General features: G+C 41.1%; 1 protein-coding gene across 1 annotated transcript; it reads right to left on the reverse strand.

The window, feature by feature from the left end:
- Positions 1-507: 507 nt before the first annotated feature.
- Positions 508-18510, reverse strand: LOC119038848 (zinc finger protein 709-like). The gene is made up of 4 exons (XM_037131382.2): positions 18423-18510; positions 10571-10697; positions 10308-10368; positions 508-9674 (listed from the first exon to the last, which is right to left on the reverse strand). Exons 1-4 carry the CDS (start codon positions 18423-18425, stop codon positions 7994-7996), a joined length of 1872 nt encoding a protein of 623 aa, XP_036987277.2. The 5' UTR covers positions 18426-18510; the 3' UTR covers positions 508-7993.
- Between the last annotated feature and the right edge of the window lie 2205 nt (positions 18511-20715).

The following is a 20715-nucleotide window of genomic DNA, read 5'->3' on the forward strand; positions in this document are numbered from 1 at the left end:
GTGTCTACATATCCTCAACAAAATTTGGTATCTCACTTTTTGATTCATGAAGTGGTACCTCGCTGGGGTTTTGATTTACCTTTTCTTGATGACTAATGGTGTCCATCATCATTTCATATGCTCTCGGCCATTTGTACATCTTTGGAAAGTGTCCATTTATATCCTTCGACAATTTAAAATTATATATATGACACTTTATTATTGAAATGTAAGTGCTCTTTATTATTTTTGCCAACAGAACCATATTTATTTTACTACAAAGGTATCTAAAATATAACTTCAACTTAGTCATTTTCCCTGATTTTCATATACCTTAAATTATGGTTTAAGTTTCATTGATAGCTTGGGAGAAAATGCTCTATTTGATCTTTTTTCCTTCCCTCCTTTTTTCTTGTCTTACAAAATTTAATATACTGCATATATGCAGATGTTTTATATACAATGCTTAGTTCTATCAGATAATCATACCAAGGCAATCTTTCCCAAAACAGATTCAGGTAAAATAGATATTTCTGCAGTTCATGGACTATCAAAACTTGAGACTTCATTACTGATTTCAATTTTGAGGCCATACACAATATTCAAACTATACATAAAATAAGTGAAGGCCATAAAAGTGAAGCAAAAAATACCACAGAATTCAGGACTATTAAACTGTATTTTGCTTGCATCAGAGCCACAATGATGTATCTCATGGCTCTTTTACTTTAGTGCAAGGAGCTTCTGAAATCTACCTTAATTGCACAGCAGGTAGGCAAAGGTGTGCTGCTGAAGGCTTCATCAAAGGCTCATTTCTTCCCTGTTTTTCCTTTCTTGGGTTTTTGTTTCAGCTTGTAATTGGCCAGGGTGGCCTTGGTTGCATCTTCAGCCAGCAGAGAGCAGGAGGAGAGCATAGTTCCTTGGTGATATCTATTTCTTTCTTTTTTTTTAATCCTCACACAAGGATACATTTATTGATTTTAGAGAGAAAGAAAGGAGAGAGGAGAGAAAACTATCGATGTGAGAAACATTGATTGGTTGTCTTCCATATGCACCATGACTGGAACTGAACCAGCAACATTTTTTTGTGTGTGTGTAGGAGACAATGTTTCAACCAACTGAGCCACCTGGCCAGAGTGATGATCTGTGTTTTCGATGGTCAATGCTCCCTTCACCATCTTCCCTTGTCTTCCCTTTCACCCATTTAATGGCTGGCTAATGAACTGGAGGCAATTGCAGAACCTCAGTCAAGTGTTTTAAATCTGACATCCATGATCTTCCCCTTTTAATCCACTTGAATCTGTAATTTCATTACATCACCACATGCTGAAGCCCCCACCAATCCTGTTCCAGCATTTTTAGATGTCAAGACTCCACATTTCTAGGATATTCATAATGATCAACAACCTGTTTGTGATAGAGCTGGGCTGGAACTGGTAAAGCCCCCCAGGCTGGCAAGTGGGGGCTCAGGGCAACAAACTGCATGTACACTCAGCCCCCACCATCCTGTGGGACAGCGCCTGCAAGGCTGAGCACAAGACCAAGGGCAGGGCTCCTTCCTTCCTTCTTGCTTCTGCTTGTTCTCTTTTTAAAAATTAAACTGATTTTGGATGATATTGGTTAATAACAATATAAGCTTCACATGCACTATTCTATAATACATGATCTGTACCTTTGCATTGTGTGCTCACCACCCAGAGTTGAATCTTCTTCCATCACCATATATTTGACCCTCTTCTCTCTGTTCATCTTCCTCTCATCCTCCTTCCCCTCTGGTAACCACTATTCCATTGTGTCTATGAATTTGTCTGTTTTGTTTGTTCATTTGTTGCTTTTTGTTTTATATCCCATGTATGAGTGAAATCTTATGGTTCTTGTCCTTTTTAATCTTTTTTTTTTTTTTTGCTGAGCATGATACTCTGAAGATCCATTCATGTTGTCACAAATGTCATCTTTTCTTATGGCTGAGTAGTATTCCATTGTATATGTACCACATCTTCTTTACCCAGTTACGTCCATCAAAGGGCACTTAGGTTGTTTCCGCATCTTGTCCACTGTAAGGCTGTGATGAACATAGGGATCCATATATCTTTATAAATAAATGCTTTTAAATTTTTTTAGGTCAATACCCAGAAGAGGGATTGCTGGGTCATATCACAGCTCTAGTCTTAATTATTTATTTATTTACTTTCAATCACAGTTTACATTGTATATTATCTTATATTAGTTTCAGGTGTACAGCATAGTGGTTAGACAATCACATACTTTATGAAGTGTTCCTTCTGAATATTCCCAGTACCCACCTTGCACCATACATAGTTATTACAATATTATTGACTATATTTCCTATACTGTACTTTACATCCCTCTATTTTGTAATTAGCTCTTTTTTCATCCAGTCCCCCAATTCTCCCCCCTCTGTCTACCATCAGTTTGTTTTCTGTATCTGTGAGTCTATTTCTGTTTTGCTTATATTGTTATTTAGATTCCACTATAATTGAAATCATATGGTATGTCTTACTCTGATCAACTTATTTCACTTAGCATAATACCCTTTAGGTCCATCCATGCTATTCCAAATGGTAAGATTTCATTGTTTTTTTTTAAAGATTTATTTTTAGAGAGGGGAAGTGAGGGAGAGAAATATCAATGCGTGATTGCCTCTTGTGTGCCCACCCCACCCGGGGACTGGACCTGCAACCCAGGCATGTGCCCTGACTAGGAATTGAAGACCCTTTGATTCATAGGCTGGTGCTCAATCCACTGAGCCACACCAGCCAGGGCAGATTTTGTTCTTTTTCATGAAAAAGTAATATTCCATTGTATATATGTGCCATGGCTTTTTTTTTTTAATTCACTCATCTATTGATGGGCACTGGTTGCTTCCACATTTTGGCTATTGTAAATAATGCTGCGATAAATATAGGGGTATACATATTCTTTTGAATTAGTGTTTCTGGTTTCTGCAGATATATACCCAGAAGTGTAATTGCTGAATTGCTGGGTCATAAGGCAGTCTGTTTTTAATTTTTTGAGGAACCTCCATACTGCTTTACACAGTGGCTACACCAATCTGCATTCCACCAACAGTGCAAAAGGGTTCCCTCTTCTCCATATGGTCACCAGCACTTATTGATTTATTGATAGCCATTCTGACAGATGTGAAGTGATATGTCATTGTGGTTTTAATGTGCATTTCTCTGACTAGTGACATTGAGCATCTTTTCATATGTCTATTGGCCATCCAATAAAGCATGTTCTTAGCCTTGACTCCTCCCTGTTTGTCAGAGAATAAACCTGAAGGGTCTAGATGATGTCTGACCACTCTTTCACTATGCAAAGGCCTTGGCAAAGTAGTTTTCTTTGAGGGATAGCCTGTGTTACAGAGAACAGAATGCTTTGTGTGTGTATAAAAATATTTTCCCATTACTTGCAAGAAGCATGAGGCAATTTTCCCCCAAGATTCACTATTAGACAGGAACCCTGTTTGGGTTCCTGCCAAAAAATTCATGAACTGTGGGGAGCAGCCTAAAGACAGGCCCCGACTTTGAGTTTGTAAATTTTAAGCTAGTTTTTACTGTGTCAGCAATTCATCTACTATAGTTCACACATTCCTGGTGGTTGCTAACTCCATTGGCCTCTACTTTCAGTAAGTGTCAATTCTCCATAGTCTCCAGTCTCTCGTTTTGGGGTTGCCATATAACCTTAAACTTCTCACGAATCTAAGAAGAAATGTTGCTCTACATGTTTTTCAGTATTTTATTGTTGTGAGGATGAGAATGGGCACTCCAAGCTATTTACATGTTGGGACAGAAACTATTCATTCACTTGTGTTGTTCTTTATTTCCCTTATGACACTATGCCATTTTTAATGATTAATCCTGCAGCTTTGAAATCACCCTAGTGGGTGATTTCAAAATCACCTTGTGTGTGGTTTCAAAGGTTTTCTTTTGTAGCCACTGAATCTAAAAATATAATAGAATCTCTGCATTTTGAATTTTTCCCCCTCATCTTCTCGAAATTCCCCACAGTGGACAGCTATTTGTCACCTGAAAAAACTTTTCCATTGATTACCTTGTTTTATCATTGCCCTTCAAAAAGTATTTTATTAATTTTTAGAGATATCAGAAGGGAAGGGGGAAGAAAGGGAGAGAAACACTGATGTGTGAGAGATACTTCGATGGGTTGCCTCTGGCACACCCCCACCTGGGCGCCTGACCTGCAACCCAGGCATGTGGCCTGATGGGGAATTGAACCAGTGACCTTCTGGTTCACAGGTGCTTTATCCACTGAGCCTGAGCTATCATTGCCCTTTTTAAAAAAAAGATTTATTATTAGAGAGAGGGGAATGGTGGCAGAAAGAGAGGATGAGAAACATCAATGCAAGAGAGTTTAATTGGTTATCTCCTGTACACACCCTGACCGGGTATCAAACCAGCGACTCTTTCCTTTGCAGGATGATGCTCCACCAACTGGGCACATTGGTCAGGGCTATCATTGCTCTTTTGAGGGCTGGATTAACACCTTACTTAAAATAGGACCAAATGTCAAGGCTATGTCACCACATGCATGAAATGAAGAGAAAAATTATTACTCAGAGGTACCTTCTAAAAGGTAACTTCATTTAGGTGGCTTCCAAAAAGAAGAATGGGTTGGCCCTTTAAGATGTGTAGGATTAGAGGCTGGAAATATTCAAGGTTTGACTCTTTTACCTGCTCACTCAGAGAGAGACGTGTCAACATCATAGGTTTCCCTACGTGGGTTGGGCAGGGTGTGCAGGTTATCGACACTGATTAAAGATCAAATATCAAAAGTGAGCTCAGCACCTTTATTAAAGTTCTCTCCTGGGCTTTTTTTTTTTACTCCTGAGTTTGTTGACTGAACTGTGTCACATGTCCTCTGAATGAATTTGAACATAAGTTAAAAGGCATGTAAAAAGCACAAACAATGTATTATAACTAAACTGTCAAACCTGACAAAACCCTTTTGAGTCCAGTCATCCTCGGGTGTTGGAGAAATCCAGGAGAGTATGGTTCCAGAATGGTTCTAACTGCTTAGTAATGTGATTTTGTCTGTGTTGTGGTTTTGGTGGCACCTTCGCAGGGTAGCCCACCCACGTGTGGCCAGCAGCCGTTTTAGGGGAACACAACTCTCTCTGGTTGCTACTAAATACACCAAAGCCAAGATGTCATCAGCTACTGTAGGGTTTTCCGTCGAGGAAGCCATCTGAATCATTAGCTGTGATATGTATTTTTTTTAGTGTTTTTGATGTTACCACATTGGCATTAATGGGTTGCTTGTTGGATGATCACTTGTGCCCAGGTCAGCACCAGTGCCTCCCAGGACAATGACTGCATGAGTGTAATTGGTAGGAAGTCAGCCTATTTATAATGGACGGGTGGAGGGGTTTTGAAGAAATGGGCCGAAAATGAAGTAGATACACAGGGAATCCCAGGAGTGGGATGTAGGAGTTGTGGCTGGGACACACTGTTCCCGTAAACCAAAGATCATTGGTTTACTGGAGAGACCAGTAGGAGAGAGCGTTCTGACAGAAATGTCTGGTAAGCCTGATGATCACAACAGCAACAGGCCCTAAGGACTGAGCACTGAATCTAACTAATGCCTCACACAGCAGTAAGGTCCATTTAGAAGCAAGTTTCCTCCAAGCAATTAGGCCGACCTGTGAGAGTGGAAGAGGGTCATAAGAGAGATGCAAGGTCCATGGAATGTCTTCTTTTAAGAGCCCAGTGTTTTGTTTTAATTTCTAGAGTGTCTTTTGTTAAGTGCCTGCTTTTTCAGTATGATCACATATGATAGGACAAGTAATTTGTCTATGAGTTTCTACCATGGTGTGAGCATAGCAAGCAGAAGCAGATGGGGTGAGGGGCTACTAAAAACTATATTTGCTGTTAGCTGTAGGGACCCTTTCCATGGTATGGAAAGTATGTTGATTATATTACCAGTGGTGCATTTTCTCACATTAGGTGCCTTTGTCAGTCACTAAATGAGCCATGGCAGAAGAAAAAAGTTTCTTCAATTTTGCCTGGAACTTTAGGTAAGAGGCCTTTAAATGGCTTAGTATTATGTGGGCCCAAAGAACCAAGGTTAATAGCATCATATCTGAGGTGTCAGTACATGTGTCAGAAATCTGACTCAATTTATTTCCCTGAGCAATAAAATGAGCCTCTGCAGACTGAGGTTTAATGTGTGCAGATTTGACTTTACTTGGTTACTGTGAAGCAAGATATCCCCAGAGCCCTGGGCAGTGTGGTTCAGTTGGTTGGAGCATCGTCCCATAACTGAAAGGGTATGGGTTTGATTCCTGGTCAGGGCACATACCTAGGTTGCAGGTTTGATCTTTGATCCCCAATCCCTGGTACGGGCACATATGGGAGGCAACTGATTGACACCTCTCTCGCATCAATGTTTCTCTGACCCTCCCTTCCTCTCTTTCTGAAAGCAATGAAACATAAAAAATATTCCCAGAGTTTATGCCAAAGAAGTAACACTAGATAAGGAGTTGTTGCTATTGGTGGGATGAGACAGCTACATATTGGCAGAAGCCAAAGGAACTATAAAATTGTGTAAATGAGTTCAATTCTTGGCCAGGGAGTTCTTTAACCCTAACGTGATTGCCTGGAGTTTAACTAACAGATCTGCTGTTTGTGTTCAATCTTTGATCAGGGATGGCCTGTTTGAACTAGGGACAAAATACAGCATCTCTGCAGGGAGTCCATCAGGTGTGGTGGGAGCACACTGCCTATAAAATTTATAAATTTTCTCATCATTCATATGCTTGTAAGAGACTCCCAGAGTGGCCAATAAGTCTAGAAAAGTGACCTTGAGAACAGACTGCAGGAATGTGAAGGAAACATATTTCCCCCTGTAGATGAGATATACCAGGGGCATCATTTTCAGCTCTGTGCTGAAAGTACTAGCATCTCTTCAATGAGAACTCTAGTTAGAAAGCCTGAGGGTTCTGCATTCATGATCCAAGGCAAAATTGGTAGCAGGCAATGGAGCAGACCAACTCAGGGTCTGGGAGGAACTCCACGATAAAAAGATCTTGTCAGTTGTCAGTGTTGGCTGTTCTAACCATATGTAGCACGGGCAGAGGAAAACAGTCTTTGAATAAGAATGCCCTGGGTAATTTATGTCCACCACGGCTGGTCTGTAGAGTCTTGGACGCCTCTATAGTAAAAGGGTGTGGGGAGAAAGACTAATGGAGTGACTTATGTCAACAAATTCTAGAGCCATTTGTAAATGTTGTGGGATTAAGTAAGGAAGCAGATCTGATAAACATGTGACAGCTGTGGCTGAAGGGAATTAGCTCATTACCCATGTTCTGCCACTAACTGTCATTCTTCTAGTTCTCAGCCTCCTGCTGTTGCCCAGGAGAAATCAGTATGAAAACAGTAATTCACATAAAACTATCATATACTTGCACACTTGAAAAATGTACTACAATGGTTTCTTAGTGTGAAAGTAAAAAAAGGCTCCTATACCCACCATTCCCCAAAAGAAAGGTAGAATATACACATAATGGACTAAAGATATCTAGAAACTGTCACACAAAACCAGCAGGAAAATCCCTACAAAAACCAAACTTTGATTTTTCAGTGTCCCCTTAACACACAACAGACAGAACATTATCGAAAAATTAAACTGTATATTAGAAATACACTTCAATTCACCTATGACTCTAACAGGTTTCAAAATGAAAATATAAAATACTATTCACTGATTTAAAGAAGAAATACTACCTATAATCTTATATATTATTTATTGTTGAATGATGACTCACAGAATTATCTGAATATTCAGTTCTGAAAATAATTAGTAGAAATCCACAGTCCAACAAAGTACTTTAAGGAGGCTTGATAAACACAATATACTTACATTTATAATAACTTTTTCATGTCGAAAGTCTTCTAGAACATTACATGTGAATTTCTATCAAGCTTTGTTATGTTACATTCACATTTCTTTTTTTTTTCACATGTAGGAATGTGGATCAGATTTTCTTATGCTGTTTACATTCAAGAAGATGAATCCTGTGAGTCTTTTTATGCCTTCTGAAGGAACTGGGATAATTAAAGAATTTCCCACATTCTTTGCATTCATATGGTTTCTCTCCAGTGTGACTTCTTGTATGTACCTGGAAACCTAGCTGAGAAGAAAAAGCTTTACCGCATTGCTTACATTCATAGGGTTTCTCTCCAGTGTGACTTCTCTCATGTATTTTTAAGTAACTGTGATCTCTGAAGGCTTTACCACAGTATTTACATTCACAGGGTTTCTCTCCAGTGTGAGTCATTTCATGCCTGCGTAATGTACTGGGAAAATAAAATGCTAACCCACATTCCTTACATCGATAAGGTCTATTTACATCATGTACTCGCATGTGTGCTCGAACGCGTGATGGATAAATGAAGGCTTTCCCACATTCCTTACACTGATATGGTCTATTTCCAGCATGTATTTTCACATGTGACCGAAATCCGGATGGATTCCTGAAGGCTTTGCCACACTGCATACATTTGTAGGGTTTCTCTCCTGTGTGCAGTCTCTCATGTATCTTTAAGGCTTTGCTACTGCCTAGGGCTTTCCCACATTCCTTGCATTCATAGGATTTCTCTCCAGTATAAGTTCCTCCATGTAATTGTAAGTAATGGTAATAACCAAAAGCTGTACCACATTTACTTTCAGAGGCTTTCTCTCTCTTGTGATTTCTTTCATGTAATTGGAAACCTCGATGACAAATGAAACCTTTACCACATTGCTTACACTCATAGGGTTTCTCTTCCTTGTGATTTCTTCTTACGTGTATTTCAAAACCTTGATGAGAACTGAAAGCACTGCCACATTTCTTACATTCATAAGGCTTCTTTCCTTTGTGATATCTTTCGTGTACTTGGAAACCTCGACGAGAATTGAAAATTTTATCACATTGCTTACATTCATAGAGTTTCTCTCCTGTGTGAATCTTTTCATGTGCTTGAAAAGTATGAGGATATCTAAAGACTTTTCCACATTGTTTACACTGATAGGGATTTTCTCCTTGATGATATCTTTGATGTGCTTGGAAACCTCGTTGAGAATTGAAAGCTTTTCCACACTGCTTACATTTATAGGATTTCTCTCCTATGTGAGTCCTTTCATGTGATTGAAAAGCACGGTGATATCTAAAGACTTTCCCACATTGTTTACATTTATAAGGACCATATATATTGTGCATTGCCATGTGTCTTCGGAAACTTGTGAGCCACATGAAAGGTTTTCCGCATTCCTCACATTCATATTGTTTTTCTCCTGTGTGAATCCTTCCGTGTATTTGCAAAGTTGCATGAAAACGGAAGGCTTTCCCACATTCCTTGCAATGATAGGTCTTCTCTTCAGTGTGCATCCTTTGATGTATTTTAAATAAACTTGAGAAAATAAAAGCTTTCCCACAAATCTTACATTTATATGGCCTCTCTCCATATTTCAGATACTCATATGGTTTTTGTCCAGTGTGACACCTGATGTGCCAATTAAGGGAAAAATGATGTGTGAAGACTTTCCCGCATGTATTGCACTCATGTAGTTTTACTGCAGTGCTTTTCTTGTTCAGACTGAGATTTGAGATAAGGCTGCAATTTTCTCCACATTGACTATGCTCTTTACTTTCATAGAGTCTTTCTACCATTTGACTTCTGCAAAAAATGAGAAGCACATTATAAATAATTTTTTAAATAATATTTTTCAAAATATTTATTAGGGTTTTAGGACAAGTGTAAATTTCCTGCCTTATCTGAATTCTCTGAAGTTAAATATACTGAATGCTTTCCAGGAGGACTTTTCCCTTACAATTATCAAAACAGTGATATTCATATACAAAGCTTATTAATAAGTTTCCAAGTAAACTATTTTGCAAACACCAAATATTTATGTCACATATAAAGAAAGTATTTCTGGTAAAAATTCTTAAGACTAACCAAATTTGGCCCTCGCTGAGTGGCTCAGTTGGTTGGAGCATTGTCCTGTACACCAAAAGGTTGCGGGTTAGATCCGCGGTCAGGACACGTATTTCAGTGACAGTTTCAACCCCTGGTTGGGGTGTATATGGCAGGACTGAAGGATGATTCTCTCTCACATAGGTGTTTCTCTTTCTTCCCCTTCCTGTCACTTTAAAATCAGTAAGCATATGCTTGGATGAGGATTAAAGAAGAACAAAAAAAGAATAACTAAATCTGAAACAGGAGTTATTTATTTTGTTTCCTTTTAAAAAAAAATTCACACCAGGATTCTCTCATGAGACTGTACTTTCTGTTGTGACTGTCACTCACCTTAGTTCCCCCCCATGGTTTTTGTCCTGATCTTCAATGTCATGATCTTCCCATTTTTTGCCTAAAATGTAGACCCAGAAAAATGATTACAAATATTAAAAATTATTACAAAATTGTTAGATTCTATATTCATTGTTAGCTGTGACCATGCTTAATTTATTTACCAATGTCCTTTTCCATACTTCACAACATGGGAAAAAGATGATGAGCAAAGAATACTTGTTCTCTAATTGACCAAGTCAAGGAAAAGTTGTCATCCTTACCTACTGAGTCCAGGTTCTTGAAAGTTTCCTGCATCACATCTCTAAACAGTTTCTTCTGTGGCGGATCCAGTAAGGCCCACTCCTCCAGGGTAAAGTCCACAGTCACGTCTTCGATGGCCACAGCATCCTAAAACATACCAAGCATGCTTACAATAGGATGTGTGAGACTGACTGAACGTGACATGTGGACTCCACATATAGGAAGCTTATGAATGATTCTGTCATCTTCAAACACTTATGCTATGACTTGATCATCGGAAGCTTACTCTCTGTCCATACTTACTTTCTTATAAATTTAACAGCACAATGAACACAGGGAAATGATTTACACACTTTTACTGTGATCACATTACATCTCATTTTTCTCTAATGGCAGGGTACAGAGCATGCTAAGAAGTGACAGAAATGCTATACAAATAAAACAAATATTTTAAGACCATTGTGAGAAAAACTCTTTCATTTCCTTCCTCATTACCCATCATTTATAGTCCTACATAAGGCAGAGGGTCAAATCTGTATTAAAGTTTAATGAATAAAGAAAAGGAAGCCCTTCCATTTTCATCAGTAGAAATCCAGAATATAATGAGGTGCAGCTGGCCATTATCACCCCCTAAAGTATGCCAGGCCTCTAGAAGTAGCCAGACACAGCTGGCAAAATTGAAATATTTTTGAAAAAACATATTGTTTTTGCCTTGTATAATCTTTACCCCAGACTCAGTTCTGCTTTCTCAGTCCAATTTGATGGGCTAGAAAGTTAATGGGAACTTTGCGTTCGGACATTAGGAAAAAGGAACAACTGAGACTACAAAATCTCTATATTCATGTGACTCAGGGCTGCCTGGAGACAATTTTTGGCAGATATCGGCACACACAGTAAGAAATATGTCAGAAGTGCTTTTTAAAAAAATATTTTATTTTTTATTTATTTTTAGAGAGAGGAGAAAGGAGGGAGGGAGAAAGAAAGGGAGAGAAAGATCAATGCGTGGTTGCCTCTCTTGTGCCACCCACCAGGACCATGACCCACAACCCAGGCACAAGCCCTGACTGGGAATCAAACCAGCAACACTTTGGTTTGCAGGTCAGCACTCAATCCACAGAGCCACACCTGCCAGAGCCAGAAGTGCTCTATATGGCAGAAAAAGAACACCGCCCTGCACCTTCTTGACCTTGAGGATCAGACTGAAAGTTAACAACTGCAACTGTGTTAGGTGAAATCCACAAAGGTTTGAAGGCAAATCTGCCTGTGAGTATAACATACATGGATGGGAGGATTCAGCAGTGCTTTCCTCCAAAAGGACATAAGATCTCCATTTTTACTTTTGCAGGAGTACGTGTTTCCCAACTGGCCACCCTAGAGGTTGCACTCCCAAGGTCTCTAGTTCCCAAGCTCCCATGTGGAGCAAGGCAGCATGGTACCTCAAGCCCTGAGCATATGTCACATTCCTTGGGTGTTGACAGCACACATGGCCAAGAGTGTATGAAGGGCTTATTACTTCCACAACTGAGGTGAGACCTCTCCAGCAGTCATGAAATGTCTTGAGAGAGCAAGAAGAGATGCCTGAACTTTTTGTAAAGTTGAGGGTTGGGTTAGTTATGGTTCACATGCAAGATCAGGGCCTCAGAGGGCTGAATCTCCTGCCACCTTTAAAGGAAGGAGCACCAAGGCACTCATCACTTTGTGCAGATGTGGGTCAAAGGGGAATAAAGAGGGATGAGACTGAAAAGTTCTCATCTGTCAATCATCAGCTGAAGTCAGAGAACTCTGGTTTCTGATTGGATATTTCAGGAACTTGGAAGCCATCATTACTGACCTAACAGGAAAAACTTGAACAACTGAGATCCACCAGAGCACTGAGATCACAATCAAACCACTCTCTTCAAAATTGCCAAAGAGAAAAATAAAACAGCATTTTATGTTATACATATATTTATTGGTTTTAGAGAGAGGAAAGGGGAGTGAGAGAGAGAAACATCCATTAGTTGCCTCCTGCATGCTCCCCAATTGGGGATTGAATGGCAACCTTTTGGTTTATAAGACGGTACTCCAACCAACTGAGCCATCTGGCTAGTGCAAAATAGCATCTTAAAATATGCCCAAAATATTCTGTTTTTACCAAAGCCTGTAATGCAAAGACAAAAAGAACAAACATCACAAAACACAATACCCATGAACTACAGAGCAATTACCAAAGATTGAAACACATGTAATGGGGATACCTGAAGGAAAAGACAAAGGAACAGAACAAAATAGGTAAGTAGTAATCACTGAGCTTTTAAAATTAATCATAGTCAGCAGATTGTACAAGCAGCTCAGTGAACTAAACATGAATATTCAAACTAGAGATAAATCAAAGATGAAAATATATTGAGAAAAGCCAGAAGGGAAAACATACTTTAGGTATAGAGAAAAAAAGATTAGAATTGAATCAGACCTTGCATGGTCTTAGAAACCATGCAAGGAAGATGCAAGGAAGAAGAGAGTAGAGTAAAATGTTTAAAGTGTGAAAAAAAAACTTTCCTAGTTTGGAGAACCAAAAGTTGGTCCATTGAAACATTAATAAAATGATAAACATCTGGTCAAGATAATTGAGAAAAGAGAAAAGATAGAGATCACTAACAACAGAAGTAAAAGGGGAAATGAACAAGAAAAGGAGTTTAATACCACCCAAAATCCATTTATGATAATAATCTAGTAATAAAGGGAGAATTCTCTCTTCTTGAGAAAACATCACAATACCTATTGCTAATATCACACTTAATCATGAGAAACTGGATGCTTTTCTGGAAGATGGGGAGAAGGGCAAGGTTTCCTCTCACCAACTCCTCTCAACACTGTCCTGGGAGCCCTGGCCATGTAATAAGAAAAGGATATAAAAGATACACAGATTGGGAAGCAACAAACAAAAGTGTCTTTGTTCCATATGACATGACCTTTTAGGTAAAACAGCTGGAAAAACCTCACAATAACAGAGATGATGGCCGAAATAGCCAGGTGACTGATCTTTGACAAATAAGTAAATACAATTATAAGAAAAAAAAAGCCTTTTAAACAAACCAAGCTGGACATAATACACACACACACACACACACACACACACAGTGAATGTAGACATAGAACTTAAACTTTGCACAACGATTAACTCAAAATAGATCATATATCCAAATGTAAAATGCAAAAGTAAAAACAATTCCTAGAATGTCACATGAGAAAATTTAGTCCTGGCTGGTGTGGCTCAGTGGACTGAGTATTGGCCTGTGAACCAGAGGGTCACCAATTCGATCCCCAGTCAGGGCACATGCTTGGGTTGTAGGCCAGGGTCTCCTCTGGGGGGCACAGGAGAGCCACACATTGATGTTTCTCTCCTCTTTCCTCCTCCTTTCCCCTCTCCTAGAAAGAAAGAAATAAAATCTTAAAAAAAAAGAAAGAAAATCTAGGCAACCTTGTATTTAGTAATACATTTTTAGATATGAACTAAAATAAAGGACTTCCGCCAAGATGGAGGCATAGGTGGAGACGCTGTGCCTTCTCAAACAACCAAGTTTAGAGACAACAAAATTTTAGCAACAGAAAACACAGCCAAAACACAGAAAATTGAACTTTTTGGAAGTTTGATAACAATGAATTCTTCAGCTGGTAAGAGGGGTGAAGCCAGCAGCTGGCAGAGCAGGGTTGCACAGGAAAACTTGGGCAGGCTGACTCAGGCATGCGGATCCCAGGCGTAGGGTTGCAACAGACCGACCCAGTGAGCGAAGGGCGGACCCAGCAAGGGCGCAGGGCAGCAGGGCGCAGGGCAGCAGGCTGACCGCAGTCACACATTCGAGCACAGATAGACCAGCAGGGGAGTGAGCAGTGAGACGGACCGAGCAGGCCCCAGCAGCGGGAAGCAGCAGAGGGGTCCGCTATTGCACTGCTCTGACCCCACCCCCACATACCGGGTCACAACCCAGCGACCTGGGCGGCCCGCCCTGGTGAACATCTAAGGCTCCACTCCTCATACTTAATCGGCGCAAACAGACCAAAAATGGTTCAAGAAGATCTCAAAGCCCCAGAGCCCTTAATTCTAAGTGATGAAGAAATAGCAAAACTTTCAGATGCACAGTTCAAAACACTGGTGATCAGGATGCTCACAAAACTGGTTGATTTTAGTCACAAATGAGAGGAACATATGAAGGCTAAACTAATTGAAATGAATGGAATTGCACAGGAAACCAATAGTGATGGGAAGGAAACAGGGACTCAAATCAATGTCTTTTTTCTTCCTTCCTTCAGAAGGAAGAAAAAAAATGACAAAACAGAAAAGTATGAAGAAACAAGAATTCAAAAAAATGAGGAGAGGCTTAGGAACCTCCAGGACATCTTTAAACGCTCCAACATCAGAATTATAGGGGTACCAGAAGGGGGAAAGGAACAGCCACCAGTGGAAAACTTATTTGAACAAATAATAAAGAAGAACTTCCCCAATCTGGCAAAAGAAATAGACTTCTAGGAAATCCAGGAAGCTCAGAGAGTCCCAAAGAAGTTGCACCCAAGAAGGAACACACCAAGGCACATCATAATTACATTAGCCAAGATTAAAATGAAGGAGAGAATCCTAGAAGCAGCAAGAGATAAAGGGACAGTCACCTACAAACGACTTCCCATCAGACTGTCAGCAGATTTCTCAAAAGAGACCTTACAGGCAAGAAGGGGCTGGAAAGAGGTATTCCAAGTCGTGAAATCCAAAGACCTACAACCAAGATTGCTCTGTCCAGCAAAGCTTTCATTTAGAATGGAAGGACAGATAAAGTGCTTCTCAGATAAGATCAAATTCAAGGAGTTCATCTTCACCAAGCCCTTATTATATGAAACGTTTAAGGGACTTACCTAAGAAAAAGAAGATAAAAAAGATGAACAGTGAAAGGACAGCAAACTCACAGTTATTAACAATCACACCTAAAACAAAAGCAAACTAAAAGGACAGCTAGATCAGGAGCAGAAACATAGAAATGAAGATCTCACGGAGGGTTAGTAACAGGGGAGTGGGAGGAGGAGAAGGGGGGAGAAGGTACAGAAAATAAGTAGCATAGATGGTAGGCAGAAAATAGATAGGGGGAGAGCAAGAATAGTATGGGAAATATAGAATCTAAAGAACTTGAGACACATGGTCATAAACTAAAGGGGGGGAATGGTGGGGGCGGGGGGTGCAGGGTGGAGGGGAATGAAGGGGGGAATAGAACTGTAATGGCATAATCAATAAAATCAAATAAAATAAAAAAATAATTTTAAAAAAGGGAAAAAAGTTTCACTTCATTAATATGAAAAACTCTTGGGTGTGAAGAGTGTTGAATGAATGAAAAGACAAGTCACAGAATAGGAGAAAAATCTTTTGTAAAAAACTTATCCAATGAATGATGGGTATCCAAGATATTCAAAGAACTCTTAAAACTGAACAATAAGAATACAAAGAAGCCAATTAAAAATGGATAAAATACCCTGGCTGGGTAGCTCAGTTGGTTAGAGTGTGTCCAGATATGCGGAAGGATGAAGGTTCAATTCCTGGATCAGGGCACATTCAGAATCAACCAATGTATTCATAAATAAGTGGAGCAACAAATCAAGGCCTGTCTGTCTGTCTGTCTCTCCAATGAACAAATTTTAAAAAGTGGACAATTCACTAAAGAAAAATACAAGTGGGAAATAAGCAATATGAAAACATGGTGATTGCATTGGTGGATTACAAATAAAACAATGAGATATCACCACAGATTTATTTTCTGGTCTTATTCACATCGTCTCTCTCATTCAACTACATTATAAGAGCCCAAGTTCTAACGGAAACTAGAATCAAACAGCTGCAATATTCAAGGGAGAAAGGAATTTAATGGACCCCTTCTCAAAAATATGAGAATGAAAACAGGTAAGCAGCCAGCTTCTGTACATTTCAGAAGGAAACTCATACTCAGATAGGCGAACACAATTGCTAACTTGGGGTCTAGGTGCCCCTGATTGAGATAGAACCACTGGAGTGCGTCAGTCCCTGGGGAAGGAGGGGAGGGACACCTGAGCAGCCCCAGGAATAAACACAGGCGCTCCACACACCCTCTCCTCTCCTGCAAGCATGGAAGTGCCCCCTCCCCTGGGCTTCCATTGTCACAAGTGAGGCAACTCTCAGCTTGATATTGTTTAATGTTTTGACCTAAATGAACTCCCTAATTCATAAACTCCATTGTCCACCTGATCTTCATAGACTTCTCCATGTGCAAAAAATACGCCTTGAGTGCACCTAAACTGTTGTAGCAAAATTCAAACATAATTCTAAAAATGTGTAGACTTAAGAAACAACAACCTCAGAAAGGGTGTCACCCCCACTCCCCCTCTTGGGCATGTGCATTCCCAGCTTCCCAGGGCTGCAGCGTTCCTCAGTGTACCAGCCCCTTCCAGGGTGGGTGTGAGCAGGTGGGACACCTGCAAGGGGGAGGCTCCCCAGGAAGAATAACTGGGTCTTCAAGTACTTCCCTGTTCAGGCTCAACAGGGGCCTTAGTGTCACTGGCCGAGGGCCTCTGCTCCCCACTGAGAAGCCGGGTACCGCCCGGTTAATATGTGAATTACATAAACCGGACATTTGAACAATCCAGCAAAATCACTCAAACCCAGTAATAATGTGGAAGGTGGGAAGAAAATAGTAACTCACTTTTCTTAGTTAAACCAGAAAAGCCCAAGTATCTGTTCCGTTCTGGAGAAAAGGGTGTCAGTTAATTCTATTTCCATGGCGAGACATTGTTTTGTAATAATTAATCATACTTGAACGCTTAGACTCTGCTCTGCAAGTCTAAGCTCTGGAATTTCATTTGAAAGCACCAAAAAGTAAAGAACAGAGGTACCTCAGAAACTTCCTACACGCCGAAGGGAAGAATATAGTGAAATCAGAATTCTTAACAAATAAATTGGTAATACTGGATTTTTTCTGAACTTCATCACTCTCTTGCCTCTTTGAAACTATTTTATCCCATCTTTCAAGCTCTATTGATTAAATATATTTCACCCTCACCAAAAAAGGAAAACTTAAATCAGTAAATTTCATCAGGGTGTCACACCCAGGGAGAAGCAGTGCTAACAGGGTAGGTTACCCAGGAAAGATTTTAAAAGATCCTCTACCCAAAGGACTTCCCACAGGTTGTCTGTGCCCACGGAAGGTCCTGGGGGTGAGGAATGAGGATCTCCTCTCAGGCAAAATGTTCAGAGAAGAAAGTATGTCTTTAAGAAGTAGCCGTTCATAACTATGTGGATAAACAAGATAAATATTGGACTGTTTCAGATGCACCACGGATGACACTGTGGATCAGAGAAGGGACGTGCCATTTGGGAACAAGGAGAGGCATCTGGAAATTTAGGGATTTATCGCCAGCCCCAGGTAGAGCTTAGCCAGGGGAACTGGGTCGTGAATTTGATACCCTGCTCCCCCAATCTTTCGAAAACTCAGGAAAATACAAGTGTCGACAGGGAGAAAGCAGGAACTCAGGATGCCGCACACCACAGCTCCTCCCACTCACAAACTCGGGAGTCGGACTTACCGACTGTCCCCTTATGACCCTCGCCGCCGTCACCGCCCCATCTGGGAAGAAACGGGGCTGCGGGGGTAGAGCTGCCAAGGCAGCTCCTAGGCTGGGCCGAATTGGACACGAAGGGACCGGACAGGACGCCCGGGGTCTGGGCCCGCTGCCAGCCAGGTAAGATACAGGTACCGGCGGTGGCCTGGGACCCTGAGGTAGGCGGACTCGAACCTGACCGCTGGGAGGCCGGTCAACTAGGCAGGTTCCAGCGGTTTCGAACAGCCCCAGGTCTCCATCTCCGTACCCTGCCCTCATACTCACCATTTCTAGGTTTCCTGGGTCTCCCTGAGTCCCGTCTACGCCAGGTAGAGATCACAGCGCCACAGAGACTGCGGCAGGGCCACCGGGGACCGTTTACGGTAGCCGAGCAACGATGTGGACTAGAGCGTGGCCTGAAGGTCATAACGCCTGTACCGGCCGTCGCCCCACCCACCTATCCCAGGCAGGCCTTTGATTGGACAGTTTGTAAGTCCCTGCCCCCACGCGCCTGAGTGACAAGCACGGGGAGGACCTGTGGCTTTGCAGTACTAGCTCTGTCGGAGGCCCAGAATGTGTCTGTTCCCTCCCTCCCCATCCTGCGCCCCACCAACAGAAGCTTTTAAACAGAACTTGTTCCTGGCCTGGGGCTTATTCCTTTGTCTTTTCCACAGTTCGGTCGGAAGGCGTGGTCAGCGTTGCTAGCAGAATTCCTGATTCAGTTTCAAGATGGAGCAAGTACACACGAGGGTGGGGCAGGCCAGGCCACCCTCGAATAAGAGGGTCTGATATCTTGTAGAGGGTCCAGGATTTGGCGTAAGGCTGCGACCTCACGCATGGAACTGTGACCCTTGTTTAGAAACACAGACAATCTGGCCTCACCGTTTGTAACGGAGTCTGGCTCCATTTTAGTCTTGATCCTTGCAAGCCTCGAACTTCCCACCCATCCCTTTCCCAGCCATTCTCATTTGGCCCTTAAGAGAAAGAACCCTAGAGCTCTAGGCTCTGGTGGGAAGCTGGAACCCGGCTGGGACTCTTCTCAACCTAATCACAAGATGTGAGATGTGTTCATTACATTCTTAGATGTACGTTGGACACTAAAGGAAATTACTTTTAGGCCAGTTTTTCCCTGCGTCCCCAGAAAACTTCAAAATGTAAATGGATTTAATGTCTCTAACGTTTAATTCCTATTTTTACCGATATAAGCAAAGCTATTATAAATCATGTAATTTGGGGTTGCACTTGGAAACTTTCCCTCCCACTTTTACTGAGGTATAATTAACTAATAAAGTTATATTTCATGATTACACCATGATGATTTGATATACATATACTGCACTGTACACATTATAGAGCTGTCACTCTCAGTCTTCCCATTTTCCTCCCCCCATAACCTCCCCTGGACAATCACTAATTGTCTTCTGTCTCTACCGAGTTCCCTGTCAGGTTCTTTCATATGCAATCCATAAAAAACATATGGTCTTTGTGATTAACTTCACTCAGCATAATTTTTTCAAGGCACATCCCTGTTGTAGCATATGTCAATATTTCATTTGTTTTTATGGTCAAGGAATATTTCATTGGGTCAACTGTAAGTCAGTATTGACTAAGAGTTTCTATTACTGGCCCGTTGGGTTCTTTTGATCTCCTAGGATAGAAATCAAAAGAGATCATCTGAGACCAATATACAGTTTTGGCTGGGAATCAAACCAGGGTCTCCCGCATGGCAGGTGATAATTCTACCACCAAACAATCCTGGATTCTTAAGAAACGCCAAGATAGAAATTGAGAGAGTTCATCACAAGAATTAGGACTCAGGCAAAGGTTTATTGAATAGCTCGTACACCAAGGGACACAACACTGAAAGGGAAAAGGAGAAATATTGCTCTCTGACAAAAGCCAAGGAACAGTTGTGAGGAAGTTGAGGGGGGAAAAATGATGTCTGACTTTGACATTTAAGTATATAGACTTTGGGGGCCTTTGCAGTGGAACTAGGTGCTTCTCTTAGCTGGGCATATCTCATTAGCATCAGGGTTAAATCTTCATCAGGGTGTGTTTTTTAGCATTTAAATGAGAGAGGGTCACCAACACCCCCCCCCCCAAAAAAGTTTTTTTTGCTAGTGCCCATATGCATCTTGAAAGGCACAAAACAAACCTGTCGAAGTAAATCTTGCAGACAGCAGTATCCTTCAGTCTAGCAGTTAATTGGCTTTATAGCACAGGTGGCAAGCACAAGGCCCTCAGGCTGAATCCAGCCCTCTACCTTGTTTTATCCTGCTGGGCACCTTGTTTCTACCAGGGGGCAGAGCTGAGCTCTCACTTAACTATTAAGGAGTAGTTGCATTTCCACAGTCCTAAAATTACATTTGGCCCTTTGAAGGCAACCACCAGGCTGATGTGGCCCCTGGTCAAAGTGAGTCTGACACCCCTGCTATAGAGGGAAGACCTTAGGATTGATTAATGAATGAGTTTTTGGATTGCTGACAGCTGGCCCTAGGGAGTAGCCTGCCTATCTCATTTTGCCACCAAAAAGGATTTATTTGGGACGAAAGAAAAAAATGCAATGCAGTATAAGCAG

Source organism: Artibeus jamaicensis, unplaced genomic scaffold (genome assembly GCF_021234435.1).
Source record: "Artibeus jamaicensis isolate MK-2021 breed Jamaican fruit bat unplaced genomic scaffold, CSHL_Jam_final scaffold_537, whole genome shotgun sequence".
In the NCBI taxonomy this organism is placed as follows: Eukaryota; Metazoa; Chordata; class Mammalia; order Chiroptera; family Phyllostomidae; genus Artibeus; species Artibeus jamaicensis.

Bases quoted from the DNA above. Each gene is read 5' to 3' on its own strand.
- LOC119038848 (XM_037131382.2), bottom strand. The intron at 10,369-10,570 runs GTAAGGATGACA...TCTACATTTTAG, and splicing joins CAAGAACCTGGACTCAGTAG to GCAAAAAATGGGAAGATCAT. The intron at 9,675-10,307 runs GTGAGTGACAGT...CATTTTTTGCAG, and splicing joins AACCATGGGGGGGAACTAAG to AAGTCAAATGGTAGAAAGAC.